Source organism: Coregonus lavaretus, assembly GCF_964263955.1.
Source record: "Coregonus lavaretus genome assembly, chromosome: 1".
NCBI lineage: Eukaryota > Metazoa > Chordata > Actinopteri > Salmoniformes > Salmonidae > Coregonus > Coregonus lavaretus.
Genome location: NC_139988.1, coordinates 88,477,810 through 88,495,647, shown reverse-complemented (window position 1 = coordinate 88,495,647; position 17,838 = coordinate 88,477,810). Strand labels below are relative to the sequence as shown.

The 17,838-nt window shown below is 41.6% G+C and overlaps 1 protein-coding gene across 4 annotated transcripts; it reads left to right on the top strand.

The window, feature by feature from the left end:
• Positions 1–272: 272 nt before the first annotated feature.
• LOC311130707 (dual specificity mitogen-activated protein kinase kinase 4-like) lies at positions 273–17,263 on the top strand. 4 transcript variants are annotated; one of them, XM_084163496.1, is made up of 14 exons: positions 328–543; positions 1,177–1,212; positions 1,754–1,786; positions 5,440–5,551; positions 6,100–6,274; positions 7,039–7,158; positions 13,684–13,803; positions 13,910–13,961; positions 14,080–14,207; positions 14,344–14,421; positions 14,694–14,842; positions 15,022–15,067; positions 15,202–15,302; positions 16,084–17,263. In XM_084163496.1, the coding sequence occupies exons 1-14, from the start codon at positions 420–422 to the stop codon at positions 16,085–16,087; spliced, it is 1,278 nt and encodes a 425-aa protein (XP_084019622.1). In that variant the 5' UTR covers positions 328–419; the 3' UTR covers positions 16,088–17,263. The 4 variants fall into 4 exon arrangements, with proteins under 4 accessions (XP_084019623.1, XP_084019622.1, XP_084019625.1 ...); XM_084163499.1 differs by lacking the exon at positions 16,084–17,263 and having other exon boundaries at positions 15,202–15,717; XM_084163498.1 differs by lacking the exon at positions 1,754–1,786 and having other exon boundaries at positions 333–543.
• The last annotated feature ends 575 nt before the right edge of the window (positions 17,264–17,838 follow it).

Here is a 17,838-nt window from a genome sequence, read left to right as displayed (position 1 = left end):
TCACGCATTAGCCTACTTACAATCCCTCTACTGCTGGGTCTACTGCTGGGTCAACCTTACAATGTCTCCATTACCCCTATTCAATAAAGTATTAATGTACATAGCGTTCCCTCTAGCCACATCAACTAAATTCGTCAACTAAAAAAATGGTGGCTCCAGTAGCCAATACAATATGTGCAGTACTCAAACATGAAGCTTGGCGTCCCATACCAGCCCAATGGAAACCCCATCCCTTTCTGGCGTAACTTGTTACGCACAGACTTCCGTGACTGGGCCGGGGCGGTCCATAGCCCATCCATAGACGTGGCCGTCGTATGCTGTGCTGCGTTCGCTGGCGCAGTGTCCGGTGTGGAGAGAGAGAGGGCGAAGTTTGCTGTGCCTGCATTGCAGCCTCAGCGCTGCTGGAATCGAACACAACAATGGCGACTCCCAGTTCCAACAGCAACTCAACAACCTCCAGCGGCAACAGCAACATTGCAGGATCCACCTCGCACCACCATCACCCGCAAACACAACACATGACCACCGTCAGCAGCATGCAAGGTTAGAGCAGATGCCCTAAATGTCGATTTTCTACTTGATCAGAGCTATTTAGCTGTTGGAAAACATGACTTGGCTAGCCTAACTACCATTGCCCCGAGGCTAAGCTACATAGCAGAGATTCAGTGTGGCTAACTATATATCCTGCTAAATGTAGTGCCTCGGCCATTTGTTGCAACATTGTAATTTTCTGCGCGATGTATTGTAACAATGTTACAGTCGCTGATATGTAAACGCGCCATCTGAAAAGTGTTACATAGTAGTTACGGACGTTCCACTGCAATTGAGTTTCCATCAATCGATGTTAGCTGCTGCATGCACCACTAAACCCAAGGCCTAGTACCAGATTGAGAAATTGATGTTTCCCCTTTCACAAAACCTACGTATTTACTACTGTATTGTTAGTACATTAATTATGTAGATAATAACGATTAAATGATTTTGTTTTCTATATATATATTTTTACCTCGGAATCAATGAGGCATAATTGGGCATCGAAATGTTAACTGTCAGTGGTATATTTTGATTGACACCATCGTATTATATGTTGTGATCAGTGTTAGTGCTATCTACTTTGTACTTTGTGTGTATCTGTCTGAAATGTCCAGCTTCAACTCTTTTATTTAAACGTTTCAGAAACCAACACGTGCTGGAGGTGTCAAAACGAAACAGGTACTATTTAAAAAAAATAAAAAAATAAAGGATTTCAGTAGGATATTACTAGGTTGATGTGATATTCTGTTGATCATAGTGGAATATGATTCATCATTGTTTCGTTCCCCGTTTCCCTTTTGTGTTTGATGTCCTCATTGGTTTCCTATTCTGTAGTACATTGAGTGTTTCCATTAATTGGTAGAGGTTAGAGATTTCCCCACCATTCCATAGCTACTGAACTAAACATATTATTGTATATGAGGCCCAATATCTTTGACAACTATGTGTAGGGTACCCATAAATACACATAAATAACATAACCCTTGAAAGCTAGGGTTGCACAGTCATAGTACATTGATTACTTCCATCCAGGTTATATAGTGACCACACAACAGGAAGATATCTCTCTCTAAATTTCTCTCTCTCTCTCTAAATTTAACTGGCTTAATTCCTAATCACAGGGATAACCAGATTTTCTAACCTATTGGAAAACTCCCAACGTTTTAGAGTAGAAAAGCAAAAAGCCGAAATGTAGTAAAATGTATTTTCTTTACTTTAGGGTTTCAGATAAGCCTGTCTGGAGTGCCCCAAAGTAAGCATTAACGCTCTCGTATCACACCAACCCTTTCTGTCTCTCTGTGGGTGCATCCCAAATAGTCTGAAGTGGCTTCCTCTCCTTGTCTCCTTTCCTCCATCTGCAATGACTGGACAGGTAAAAGCAAATACTTGGTTGGTATTGACCATATCTCTTTTACCTAGTATGTGTTGGCAGAGCCGTGAAGGAGAGGAGACAAGGTAGGTGAGGGAGGAGACGAGGAGTTGAAGCCACTCTAGACTATTGAGATACAGCCTGTGTGATTCTCTGCTAGTGGGGCGGTCTGTCCACTGTTCTCTGTTCTGTGTTGACTAATCTAATCCAAGGTGGAGCGTTAGTTTGGGTTAGGACCCATTTACATCTGGGCATAATGGTTAAAGGGACCATTAGTACTGCACCTCTGATTGAGCTCTGTAGGCCACTGTACTGTGGATGTCAAAGAAGACCCCACGCTCCCATCTCATCCTCAACATGATCATCTAGTGGAATACTTAACAGTTATTCTGTTATATACAGTGCACTCGGAAAGTATTCAGACCCCTTCCCCTTTTTCTACATTTTGTTACGTTACAGCCTTATTCTAAAATGGATACAATTATTTATTTTTCCCCTCAGCAATCTACACACAATACCCCATAATGGCAAAGCCAAAACAGATTTTAGAATGTTTTGCAAATGTATAAAAAATAGAAAACAGAAATACTTTATTTACATAAGTATTCAGACCCTTTGCTATGAGACTCGAAATTGAGCTCAGGTGCATCCTGTTTCCATTGATCATCCTTGAGATGTTTCGACAACTTGGAGTCCACCTGTGGTAAATTCAATTGATTGGACATGATTTGGAAAGGCACACACCTGTCTATATAAGGTCCGACAGTTGACAGTGCATGTCAGAGCAAAAACCAACCCATGAGGTCGAAGGAATTGTCCGTAGAGCTCCAAGACAGGATTGTGTTGAGGCACCGATCTGGGGAAGGGTACCAAAACATTTATGCAGAATTGAAGGTCCCCAAGAACAGTGGCCTCCATCATTCTTAAATGGAAGAAGTTTGGAACCACCAAGACTCTTCCTAGAGCTGGCCACCCGGCCAAACTGAGCAATCGGGGTAGAAGGGCCTTGGTCAGGGAGGTGACCAAGAACCCGATGGTCAGTCTGACAGAGCTCCAGAGTTCCTCTGCGGAGATGGGAGAACCTTCCAGAAGGACAACCATCTTTACAGCACTCCACCAATCAGGCCTTTATGGTAGAGTGGCCAGACAGAAGCCACTCCTCAGTAAAAAGCACATGACAGCCCGCTTAGAGTTTGCCAGAAGGGACCTAAAGTACAATCAGACCATGAGAAACAAGATTCTCTGGTCTGATGAAACCAAGATTAAACTCTTTGGCCTGAATGCCAAGCGTCACGTCTGGAGGAAACCTGGCATCATCCCTACGGTTAAGCATGGTGGTGGCAGCATCATACTGTGGGGATGTTTTTCAGCAGCAAGGACTGAGAAACTAATTAGGATCGAGGGAAAGATGAACGGAGCAAAATACAGAGAGATCCTTGATGAAAACCTGCTCCAGAGCGCTCAGGACCTCAGACTGGGGTGAAGGTTCACCTTCCAACAGGACAACGACCCTAAGCACACAGCCAAGACAACGCTGGAGTGGCTTCGGGACATGTCTCTGAATGTCCTTGAGTGACCCAGCCAGAGCACGGACTTGAACCCGATCGAACATCTCTGGAAAGACCTGAAAATAGCTGTGCAGCGACGCTCCCCATCCAACCTGACAGAGCTGGAGAGGATCTGCAGAGAAGAATGGGAGAAACTCCCAAATACAGGTGTGCGAAACTTGTAGCGTCATACCCAAGAAGACTCGAGGCTGTAATTGCTGCCAAAGGTGCTTAAACAAAGTACTGATTAAAGGGTCTGAATACTTTTGTAAATGTGATATTTCAGTTTTTAAAAAATTATACATTTGCACAAAATATGCGTTATTGTGTGTAGATTGATGAGGGGGAAAAAACAATTTAATCCATTTAAGAATAAGGCTGTAACGTAACAAAATGTGGCAAAAGTCAAGGGGTCTGAATACTTTCCGAATGCGCTGTACAGCCTGATAAAAGACCATGATAGAAAAACAGAAACATTAAGCACTTCTTAAAGAGTCAAAAGATATGTGCTATGCTAGTGCAGAATAGTTGATACCTTGCTGTCTCGTTTGGAAGTCGTATAATGTTTGAGGCTGTTGGTAGGTGTCCTCTTTGACAAGTCTAGTACTTCAGCCACTGCACAATGACAACAAACTATGGGAATGTCTTGAAGGGGTTCCCAATGCATGCAGGTGTGCACTGCAATCAAATCATGCTGGGTTAATGTTGTACTTGTAATTCAATATTGACACAGGCCGTTGTGTCTGCATTTCCATGGCAATTGGGAACCCCTGTGTTTGTGGGCACTTTGCTTGTGTTTATAATGCATCATGTTTGTGTTCTGGCAAAATCCAAGCCTGAAAAGTACTGTCTCTCTCTGAGCATGGGGTAATGACACATTGATATAGCTATAATTATTATTTTCCAGTCACTAGTACTTTAATTTACAGAAATTCACACTTCATTTACACTGAAACTCAACTTACTCTCAGCGACTTCTCCTGGTTACATGACTTAGTGGGGTTTGTGGCTTACTAGTTTTTATTGAAAGGGTTCTCACTAGCTAGGTTTCCATCCAATTGGTGACAGATTTTCATGTGAATATTCTAAAATTCCCCACCAGCGGTGTGTTTCCACCAAATGGATAAATATCAGTGTGTGATGCCGTAGTGCACACAAAATGTACTTTTTGCTTAAGTTTTCATGTACCGAATACAAATCTAAAATTCAATGTGTTTCCATCTCTTTTTCAACTCTACCGATTTAGTTTTGTCACAAATAGCAAATGTGTTAAATAGCAAATGAGCCTCCTTTGTTCCTGGCAGCATGTGCGCTCTAGCCAGCAGCTCGCAGATACAGTGCGGTTAGGCTAGTCTACATGATGAGATTATTATGGATAAGACTGTCAAAAGGCAGTCGATTAATAATGTCACCAGAATTAGACCCTCGATATTTATTGGAAAGGAGCATCAAGCTCATCACCGTGCACTTTCACCACCCTGTTAAGTTCATCATAACTTATTTCATCTGAAGCCTAATAAACTGCATGGTTAGTCGAAGTGGAAGGACAACACACCATATCGTCGCGTGATTCCAAGTTTACTTTGATATGATGGTTTTTATATCAATATTTGCACATAAAGGCATTTCCACCGCCATTTCTCGCATAATTAATTTTACTGACACAAAAACATCCCACCATGTCAAACGAACAAATTATCTGTCGGCATTTATAAAATTATACAGAAACGTCCTGTTTCCATCCCATCTCTCGTGATTAAAAAAATAATAATACGGTACGACTTTACTCGCGTGAAAACTGGATGGAAACGTGGTTATTGGGCTCACTTTATGAAACAGTCCATGGGATACTGAAAACGGTTTCCTTATCTGTTCGGTTCCATCCCCATATAATTCTGATTCCATGTCCCATCCACCTGCTCTCTCTTGTCCCCTCACCCTAACCAGCATGTGCTGTGTACGAACTGTTTCCTCCTCTCTATCTGCCAGGTAAACGTAAAGCCCTGAAGCTGAACTTCGCCAACCCTCCAGTGAAGCCAGCTACCAGATTGCCCCTCAACCCCTCACCTTCAACCGCTCCCTCCTTCCAGAACCCACATATGTAAGTGCTGTGGAGAGCGGGTCAGAAAATGCCCACTTACCTTAGTGCTAGTCTGATTGTCAGCAAGAGGGCTGTTTTCAAGGGGTTGTCGAGCCCTGATAGTCCTAGTCTAAGCTTCTAACTTATCGTAGTTAGGTTATGTATTTCTGTTGGCTAAGCTTTATTGTTGTAGAGAAAGGTCATCTTCACACAGTCTGTAGGTGCACACGGTAGGGTACTGTCTGTGTGAAGGAAAGGGTTTTAGACAGCTCTGAGAATACAGTAAAATGGCTGTGCAGGATTGGTCAGCGTCTTCAGTATGGTCTGCTCTGCTATCGAGGAAAAAACCAAGACGTTGAGATTGTAAAGGAGGTGTCCTCTAAATGTCTAAATAAGGGTTAGAAATCACTTCCTCGTGTGTATGATGTGCTCCCCTCTCTGCCCCATACACTCTTCTTCATTCTCTCTCTCCCTCTCCTCTATATCCCTTCCTCCTCCTTCTCTATTCCTCTTTTACGCTTCCTCCTCTCCCTCCCCTTCCTCCTCTCCCTCCCCTTCCTCCTCTACAGAGAGCGTATGAGGACGCACAGTATCGAGTCGTCGGGGAAGCTGAAGATTTCTACGGAGAATGCCTGTGACTTCACGGCCGAGGACCTGAGGGACCTGGGGGAGATCGGGCGAGGGGCCTACGGCTCCGTCAACAAGATGCAGCACAAACCCAGCGGACAGATCATGGCCGTCAAGGTGACCGCACCAGCTGCTCTCATCCTCACCGACTGAGACAGTCCAAGTGGAATACTAACGTTGATATACTGTAGTCTATGCACCTCGTAAATCGGATTGATGTTTATGGGAGACGTGTGACAGTTTGATTTAAGAGTGGCACCTCCCAAGTGGCGGTCTAAGGCACTGCATCGCAGCACTTTTGAGGCGTCACTACAGACCCGGGTTCGACCCCGGGCTGTGTCACAACTGGCCGTGACCGGGAGTCCCATAGGGCGGCGCATAATTGGCCCAACGTCGTCCGGGTTAGGGGAGGGTTTGGCCGGGGGGGGGGGGGCTTTACTTGGCTCATCGCGCTCTAGCGACTCCTTGTGGCGGGCCGGGCGCCTGCAGGCTGACCTCGGTCGTCAATTGAACGGTGTTTCCTCCGATACATTGGTGCACCTGGCTTCCGGGTTAAGCGGGCGGGTGTTAAGGAGCGCGGTTTGGCGCGTCATGTTTCGGAGGACGCATGACTCGACCTTCGCCTCTCCCGAGCCCGTTGGGGAGTTGCAGCAATGAGACAAGATCGTAATTGGATCACAATTGGATATCACAAAATTGGGGGAGAAAAAGGGGGTAAATACAACAACAAAAAAGGTTCACATCTCATAAGTATGAGACCTGGTCAAATATTGTCTTGGTGGATGGTAGACGTCTTCATCAGGTGACGACTATAAACTGATCTCTAAGCTGTTGATAGTTTCCTCTATTTCTGCTGAACACATGTCGTCCCCCCCCCCCAGAGGATTCGCTCCACGGTGGAGGAGAAGGAACAGAAGCAGCTGCTGATGGATCTAGACGTGGTGATGAGGAGTAGCGACTGTCTCTACATCGTCCAGTTCTATGGAGCTCTCTTCAGAGAGGTGACACTGTCAAATCACATTTTGATTTGTCACACGCTTCGTAAACAACAGGTGTAGTCTAACAGTGAAATGCTTACTTACGGGCCCTTCCCAACAACGCAGAAAAAATAATAGAAAGATAATAACATGAGGAATAAATCCACAATGAGTAACGAAAACTTGGCTATATACAGTACATGGGGTACCAGTACTGAGTCGATTGAGGTCGCTATGTACATTTGGGTAGGAATAAAGTGAATAGGCAACAGGATAGATAATCAAATCAAATCTTATTTGTCACATGCGCCGAATACAGTGAAATGCTTACTGACAGGCCCTTAACCAACAATGCAGTTTGAAGAATAACAAGTGTTATGTAAAAAATAATTAAAAAGCAGCAGTAAAATAACAGTAGAGAGGCTATATACAGGGGGTACCGGTACAGAGTCAATGTGTAATAACAGTAGGGAGGTTATATACAGGGGGTACCGGTACAGAGTCAATGTGTAATAACAGTAGGGAGGTTATATACAGGGGGTACCGGTACAGAGTCAATGTGTGATAACAGTAGGGAGGCTATATATACAGGGGGGTACCGGTACAGAGTCAATGTGCGGGGTCACCGGTTAGTCGAGGTAATTGAGGTAATATGTACATGTGGGTAGAGTTAAAGTGACTATGCATAGATAATAAACAGAGTAGCAGCAGCGTAAAAGATGGGGTGGGGGTGGGGGCAGTGCCAATAGTCCGGGTAGCCATGATTAGCTGTTCAGGAGTCTTATGGCTTGGGGGTAGAAACTGTTAAGAAGCCTTTTGGACCTAGACTTGGCACTCCGGTACTGCTTGCCGTGCGGTAGCAGAGAGAACAGTCTATGACTTGGGTGGTCTTTGGCAATTTTTAGGGCCTTCCTCTGACACCGCCTAGTATATACAGTTGAAGTCGGAAGTTTACTTGCACTTAGGTTGGAGTCATTAAAACTCATTTTTTAACCACTCCACAAATTTCTTGTTAACAAACTATACTTTTGGCAAGTCGGTTAGGACATCTACTTTGTGCATGACGCAAGTAATTTTTCCAACAATTGTTTACAGACAGATTATTTCACTTATAATTCACTGTATCACAATTCCAGTGGGTCAGAAGTTTACATACACTAAGTTGACTGTGCCTTTAAACAGCTTGGAAAATTCCAGAAAATGATGTCATGGCTTTAGAAGCTTCTGATAGGCTAATTGACATCATTTGAGTCAATTGGAGGTGTACCTGTGGATGTATTTCAAGGCCTACCTTCAAACCCAGTGCCTCTTTGCTTGACATCATGGGAAAATAAAAAGAAATCAGCCAAGACCTCAGAAACAAAATTGTAGACCTCCACAAGTCTGGTTCATCCTTGGGAGCAATTTCCCTTTTGTGGGGAAGAACTCATTCTGACTGGCTGGGTCTGGCTCTGGCTCCACAGTGGGTGCTTCCCTGCCCAGTCATGTGAAATCCATAGATTAGGGCCTAATTTATTTATTTCAATTGACTGATTTCCTTATATGAACTGTAACTCAGTAAAATCATTGAAATTGTTGCATGTTGCGTTTATACACTACATGACCAAAAGTATGTGGACACCTGCTCGTCGAACATCTCATTCAAAAATCATGGGCATTAATATGGAGTTGGTCCCCCCTTTGCTGCAATAATAGCCTCCACTCTTCTGGGATGGCTTTCCACTAGATGTTGGAACATTGCTGTGGGGACTTGCTTCCATTCAGCCACAAAAGCATTAGTGAGGTCGGGCACTGATGTTGGGCGATTAGGCCTGGCTCGCAGTTAGCTGTCCAAATCATCCCAAAGGTGTTTGATGGGGTTGAGGTCAGGGCTCTATTTAGGCCAGTCAAGTTCTTCCACACCGATCTCGACAAACCATTTCTGTATGGACCTCGCTTTGTGCACGGGGTGCATTGTAATGCTGAAACAGGAAAGGGCCTTCCTCAAACTGTTGCCACAAAGTTGGAAGCACAGAATCGTCTAGAAATCGTTGTATGCTGTAGCGTTAAGATTTCCCTTCACTGGAACTAAGGGGCCTAGCCCGAACCATGAAAAACAGCCACAGACCATTATTCCTCCTCCACCAAACTTTACAGTTGGCACTATGCATTGGGGCAGGTAGCATTCTCCTGGCATCTGCCAAACCCAGATTAGTCCGTCGGACTGCCAGATGGTGAAGCGTGATTCATCACTCCAGAGAACGCGTTTCCACTGCTCCAGAGTCCAATGGCGGCGAGCTTTACACCACTCTAGCCGACGCTTGGCATTGTGCATGGTGATCTTAGGCTTGTGTGTGGCTACTCGGCCATGGAAACCCATTTCATTAACCTCCTGACGAACAGTTCTTGTGCTGACGTTGCTTTCAGAGGCAGTTTGGAACTGTAGTGAGTGTTGCAACCGAGGACAGACGATTTTTACGCGCTTCAGCACTCGGCGGTCCCGTTCTGTGAGCTTGTGTGGCCTACCACTTTGTGGCTGAGCCGTTGTTGCTCCTAGATGTTTCTACTTCACACTAACAGCACTTACAGTTGACCGGGGCAGCTCTAGCAGGGCAGAAATTTGACAAACTGACTTGTTGGAAAGGTGGCATCCTATGACGGTGCCACGTTGAAAGTCACTGAGCTCTTCAGTAAGGCCATTCTACTGCCAATGTTTGTCTATGGAGATTGCATGGCGGTGTGCTCGATTTTATGTACCTGTCAGCAACGGGTGTGGCTGAAGTGGCCGAATCCCCTAATTTGAAGGGGTGTCCACATACTTTTGTATATATTGTGTATGTAAGTTCAGTATATATCGTCCAGTTATACAGACTGACTGAATATTATGTATTAGGAGTAGTGACTGTCTTTATATAGTCCAGTTCTACAGACTGACTGTATATTATGTATTAGGAGTAGTGACTGTCTTTATATAGTCCAGTTCTACAGACTGACTGTATATTATGTATTAGGAGTAGTGACTGTCTTTATATAGTCCAGTTCTACAGACTGACTGTATATTATGTATTAGGAGTAGTGACTGTCTTTATATAGTCCAGTTATACAGACTGACTGTATATTATGTATTAGGAGTAGTGACTGTCTTTATATAGTCCAGTTCTACAGACTGACTGTATATTATGTATTAGGAGTAGTGACTGTCTTTATATAGTCCAGTTATACAGACTGACTGTATATTATGTATTAGGAGTAGTGACTGTCTTTATATAGTCCAGTTATACAGACTGACTGTATATTATGTATTAGGAGTAGTGACTGTCTTTATATAGTCCAGTTATACAGACTGACTGAATATTATGTATTAGGAGTAGTGACTGTCTTTATATAGTCCAGTTATACAGACTGACTGAATATTATGTATTAGGAGTAGTGACTGTCTTTATATAGTCCAGTTCTACAGACTGACTGTATATTATGTATTAGGAGTAGTGACTGTCTTTATATAGTCCAGTTCTACAGACTGACTGTATATTATGTATTAGGAGTAGTGACTGTCTTTATATAGTCCAGTTCTACAGACTGACTGTATATTATGTATTAGGAGTAGTGACTGTCTTTATATAGTCCAGTTCTACAGACTGACTGTATATTATGTATTAGGAGTAGTGACTGTCTTTATATAGTCCAGTTATACAGACTGACTGTATATTATGTATTAGGAGTAGTGACTGTCTTTATATAGTCCAGTTCTACAGACTGACTGTATATTATGTATTAGGAGTAGTGACTGTCTTTATATAGTCAAGTTATACAGACTGACTGTATATTATGTATTAGGAGTAGTGACTGTCTTAATATACAGTCAGTCTGTAGAACTGGACTATATAAAGACAGTCACTACTCCTAATACATAATATACAGTCAGTCTGTAGAACTGGACTATATAATGTATTAGGAGTAGTGACTGTCTTTATATAGTCCAGTTATATAGACTGACTGTATATTATATATTAGGAGTAGTGACTGTCTTTATATAGTCCAGTTATACAGACTGACTGTATATTATGTATTAGGAGTAGTGACTGTCTTTATATAGTCCAGTTATACAGACTGACTGTATATTATGTATTAGGAGTAGTGACTGTCTTTATATAGTCCAGTTCTACAGACTGACTGTATATTATGTATTAGGAGTAGTGACTGTCTTTATATAGTCCAGTTCTACAGACTGACTGTATATTATGTATTAGGAGTAGTGACTGTCTTTATATAGTCCAGTTATACAGACTGACTGTATATTATGTATTAGGAGTAGTGACTGTCTTTATATAGTCCAGTTATACAGACTGACTGTATATTATGTATTAGGAGTAGTGACTGTCTTTATATAGTCCAGTTATACAGACTGACTGTATATTATGTATTAGGAGTAGTGACTGTCTTTATATAGTCCAGTTATACAGACTGACTGTATATTATGTATTAGGAGTAGTGACTGTCTTTATATAGTCCAGTTCTACAGACTGACTGTATATTATGTATTAGGAGTAGTGACTGTCTTTATATAGTCCAGTTCTACAGACTGACTGTATATTATGTATTAGGAGTAGTGACTGTCTTTATATAGTCCAGTTATACAGACTGACTGTATATTATGTATTAGGAGTAGTGACTGTCTTTATATAGTCCAGTTATACAGACTGACTGTATATTATGTATTAGGAGTAGTGACTGTCTTTATATAGTCCAGTTCTACAGACTGACTGAATATTATGTATTAGGAGTAGTGACTGTCTTTATATAGTCCAGTTCTACAGACTGACTGTATATTATGTATTAGGAGTAGTGACTGTCTTTATATAGTCCAGTTCTACAGACTGACTGTATATTATATATTAGGAGTAGTGACTGTCTTTATATAGTCCAGTTATACAGACTGACTGTATATTATGTATTAGGAGTAGTGACTGTCTTTATATAGTCCAGTTCTACAGACTGACTGTATATTATGTATTAGGAGTAGTGACTGTCTTTATATAGTCCAGTTATACAGACTGACTGTATATTATGTATTAGGAGTAGTGACTGTCTTTATATAGTCCAGTTCTACAGACTGACTGTATATTATGTATTAGGAGTAGTGACTGTCTTTATATAGTCCAGTTATACAGACTGACTGTATATTATGTATTAGGAGTAGTGACTGTCTTTATATAGTCCAGTTATACAGACTGACTGTATATTATGAATTAGGAGTAGTGACTGTCTTTATATAGTCCAGTTATACAGACTGACTGTATATTATGTATTAGGAGTAGTGACTGTCTTTATATAGTCCAGTTCTACAGACTGACTGTATATTATGTATTAGGAGTAGTGACTGTCTTTATATAGTCCAGTTCTACAGACTGACTGTATATTATATATTAGGAGTAGTGACTGTCTTTATATAGTCCAGTTATACAGACTGACTGTATATTATGTATTAGGAGTAGTGACTGTCTTTATATAGTCCAGTTCTACAGACTGACTGTATATTATGTATTAGGAGTAGTGACTGTCTTTATATAGTCCAGTTCTACAGACTGACTGTATATTATGTATTAGGAGTAGTGACTGTCTTTATATAGTCCAGTTCTACAGACTGACTGTATATTATGTATTAGGAGTAGTGACTGTCTTTATATAGTCCAGTTATACAGACTGACTGTATATTATGTATTAGGAGTAGTGACTGTCTTTATATAGTCCAGTTATACAGACTGACTGTATATTATGTATTAGGAGTAGTGACTGTCTTTATATAGTCCAGTTATACAGACTGACTGTATATTATGTATTAGGAGTAGTGACTGTCTTTATATAGTCCAGTTCTACAGACTGACTGTATATTATGTATTAGGAGTAGTGACTGTCTTTATATAGTCCAGTTCTACAGACTGACTGTATATTATGTATTAGGAGTAGTGACTGTCTTTATATAGTCCAGTTCTACAGACTGACTGTATATTATGTATTAGGAGTAGTGACTGTCTTTATATAGTCCAGTTATACAGACTGACTGTATATTATGTATTAGGAGTAGTGACTGTCTTTATATAGTCCAGTTATACAGACTGACTGTATATTATGTATTAGGAGTAGTGACTGTCTTTATATAGTCCAGTTCTACAGACTGACTGTATATTATGTATTAGGAGTAGTGACTGTCTTTATATAGTCCAGTTATACAGACTGACTGTATATTATGTATTAGGAGTAGTGACTGTCTTTATATAGTCCAGTTCTACAGACTGACTGTATATTATGTATTAGGAGTAGTGACTGTCTTTATATAGTCCAGTTCTACAGACTGACTGTATATTATGTATTAGGAGTAGTGACTGTCTTTATATAGTCCAGTTCTACTGGGTTGTCTTCAGAGAGGTGAGAATAACTCATTAGAGAGGTTCAGTCCTTGGGCGGTAGTTATTCTCAGATGTTTGTTTGGGTGGTGGCTGGATATATTGTTTTATATAATGAATGATAATAAATAAATGATAATCAATAATGAAATCTCTCTCTTTTCAGGGCGACTGTTGGATATGTATGGAACTAATGTCTACCTCATTCGACAAATTCTACAAATATGTATATTGTTCGTTAGATGACGTCATTCCAGAGGAAATATTAGGCAAAATTACATTAGCAGTGAGTGATTATATTATTTTCTGTGAATATAATCTGTTTCTAACATAATGCAGTTGATGGAGGTCACAGATTGTAAGGAAATTGTTTTGTTTGTTTCTTTGTACAGACCGTTAAAGCACTGAACCACTTAAAAGAAAACTTGAAAATAATTCACAGAGGTAAGTCTTAAGTTGTCAGATAACATATTTTGGAGTTTGGCCATATTTGTAGAAATGATTCTTCCAGCTATGTTTGGTGTATGAACTCTAAAACGGCTGTATGTTTGTGTGCTCGCAGACATCAAACCTTCCAACATTCTCATGGACCGTAACGGCAACATCAAGCTGTGTGACTTTGGCATCAGCGGCCAGCTGGTGGACTCCATAGCCAAGACCAGAGATGCAGGCTGCAGGCCCTACATGGCAGTAAGTCTGTACATTTTTTGTGTGTGAAAATCTCACTAAAATGTGAAGCTAGGATTCGGTTCCTGAATTAACCGGTATATCATATTTAAGTGTGCTGTTGGTTAAGTTGTGTTTCTGTTATTTTCCTGTGTCCCAGCCAGAGAGGATAGACCCCAGTGCTTCCAGACAAGGCTACGACGTCCGATCTGACGTGTGGAGTTTGGGGATCACCCTGGTTATTATTTAATTCATACGTTGATTTGATGCCCTCCAATGGGACCGGAGAAAAACCCGCTTTACTATGTTGCCAAACAAATGTTATAACCTGGCTGCACTGTTATTGAGGATGACTGTTATTGATAACAATCTGTACACTAATAAATACATTAAATACATAACAATAAATACACACAATCTAACTATTTCTAAACCCTTGTTGTTGGTGGTAGTCAATGAGTAATTGCATTTCTCCTTGTCTTATGGCGGTCTGTGTCTCTGTGTGTCCAGTATGAGTTGGCCACCGGAAGATTCCCGTACCCCAAGTGGAATAGCGTGTTTGACCAGCTAACTCAGGTGGTGAAGGGCGAGCCGCCACAGCTCTGCAACTCTGAGGACAGACAGTTCTCCCCCAAGTTCATCAACTTTGTCAATTTATGGTGAGTATCACCTCTGGTGAAAGCAGTCTACCCCTCCCTCCGGTGGATATGTTACTGCACAATGACTCTCACCTAGAGGATTCGGCATTGTTTTTTGCTGCCCCCTCCTGGTAGAGTTGTGAAAAGGCATATTTTCTGTTTCTGTCGTCTTGCTAATTGCTTCTTCTCTTGTTCTACAGCCTCACAAAGGATGAGTCAAAACGGCCCAAGTACAAGGAGCTCCTGGTAAGTTTGTGTGTCTTTCTATGATAGGACTTGATGTTATGCTTGTGGATTTCACTGTGTATTGACTGCTATGTGGGCAACAGTAAAGCTTGACCTAGTTTCTATGTGACTGAGGTAATGTTTGTGGCCCCCAGAAACACCCGTTCATCCTGATGTACGAGGAGAGGTTTGTGGACGTGGCCAGCTACGTGTGTCGCATCCTGGACCAGATCCCAGCCTCCCCCATCTCCCCCATGTATGTGGACTGACGGGGGACACTTTGCACGGCGACACACGCACCGTGGGGGGAAACAGTACACCGCGACACACGAAGCATGACATCTTAGCCCTCAGATGCAGAGTTACTATAGTAACAAGCTGTTTGTTTCCATGTTCCAAAGAACATGACAATTCCATATTCAAAACCAATCGCCCTGTGCAATACGATAATACACAAATACTTGTCACCACCCTGTTCAATGTCAATAAAAACATCTGCATTTTCCTCCCGTCTTCAGACAGCTAAACTTGAAGACATTCAATTGGCTCAACGTATATACAACGTTCATATTTTTTATGTGCTAGGGAAAAAATCGGTTTAGTGTCCATATACAGTGTATACTTGAAAATCGATGTTACCAAATAAACATATTGGAAAGTGCCGCTCATGACGTTATGAAAAGAGTCATCTATTTGGATTGTGGACTGTATTGTATGCAGGCGTTTGTGTTCTCACCTCTACGTCGTCAGAAAATGTACAGATTTATGGAGACAGACTCGTCTGAGCGAGACACTCATATCTCTCAGTATGCTGTGGGCACCTTAACTCATTGTAAATGAATGGGTCTGATGATGCAAAAGTGTCGTTCCCTGAAACACAGATCGATTGTGTAAACGTGGCTTTATTTTCTTAATATGCAATTTTACAGTATGACTCCAAATGTTCTCTAATAACTGTACAGTAGGATTATATATTATGTATGCATGTGTACATCTCAAATCAGTCTGCTATTATACACCGGTTCTGTTTTCAGCAGTTAGGACATGTTACCATGGACGCACTCGACAACGTCTCCTCCAGCAGTCAAGAGTAAACAGTTCTTCTCAACCTGCCACACGTTGCAAAGTGGATGAAGTTACGGCCAGTCGGTCAAATCTGCATGGCCACCAGCTATTAAACCTCTCACTTGGCAAGACGTCACAAGTTGAACATGTCAGATATACATTGATTGCTTGACTTGTTGCCGGTGCTGCATCTGTCTGTGGGAAAGGAGTGTCTAACCCCCAACCTCTGCCTCAACAGTCATGTTACACTATACATACTGTACAGCTCAGCCAAAAACGTAATGTTCTTCAGTGGCACGGGCCGTTCGCCATTGATACGAGGCTCGCTCCGATGGAATGTTCCGTTTCCCTCGCCAACCCTTAGGCATCATGTAGGGCGCATCTCAATAGCGTACAGGTGAAATCCTCTTGTGCGGAAGAGCGCTCTCTTTCTCGCGCAGAAAGCCGCTCTGGTCAGGTCACCCACATTCAGTGTATAGTAATGTAGCGAAGCAAAACTAAACCCCGTCGTGGAATTACTTAGCTAGTGAACCAAACCGTTGTGTATTGTGGTGTTGAGGAGGGATGACTGTGGTTAAATGACAACCAACCTGGGTTGTGTTTCCCTAAGCACAGTGAACTCCGATAAACTTTCAGATCTAACTCCCCAGGTTACTATATGTGATATCGTTAAGAACTAGAAAATACACAATTGTTTTTGAATGTTTAGGAAATGTAGCTGGCTAACTCAGATTGTGCTTCATGAAATGCCCCCCTTGGAAATGTCAGGGGTCAGGGACAAGTGTTTAGTACAGATATGCAGCTTATTCAGAAGTGGAAATTTACAGAACATTTGGATAGAAATGTACTGCATAGACCTGACCTGATTCCCTGTTATGTGGAGTATGGAATCGGGTCATCTCTATTCATTGCATTTCTATCTGCATCGTTCTAAACTTTGCACGCCTCTGAAGAAGCCTATGCTCATATATAAGCTGAGATGTGGAACACATGGTTACATGGTGAATATAATATCTTATGGAGGAGCACATGTTGTATAAATTGCAATTGATTAGAATGTTCATATTAGATAAGATATTAAGGTCAATGAGTATTATATTGTATTTTGATCAAGGGTTAAAAAAACAAATAAAGTTCACATTGAGAAAATGCAAAATGCTGTATTGTGAACCTGGGTCGTTACAAAGGTACAAAACAGAAACAATGATTATTTGTGTTTTAAGTTTATTGCTTTCTCTTCTACAGTAATGCAGTGCTGTGGAAACACTGGTTTACATGGTAAAGCAGTTCAGTGGCCAAGCAACAAGGAAGCTTTTTGTCAGATGTGAAATGTTGATGTAAAAAAATAAATAGAAAAGAAAATCACCCCTCAACATCAGGTGAAGCGGAGCTAATGTATTGGGGCACATGACCTGCCATGGATGTTGGAAATGCCTAATGCAAAGGTGGCAAACCTCAACTGATCTGGGGTGACGTGCGTGGTTGCAACCACAGAAATCCTATACACAAGGGTGCCACAGCTTAAAACAGCGTTTAAGAGAAAATATCCTACTTTTTTGGCCAAAACAAATATAAATCAAAAGAATGATACTAGTATCAAATCTGACTGGTAGCTAGTCTAAAACAAAGTTAGTGTTTTGAACGTTCTTCTGCATTTCGGTGTCATCACAAAATCTCAGACAATCTCATGGGCGTTGTGGTGGTAAAGCCACATTATTAAAATAACG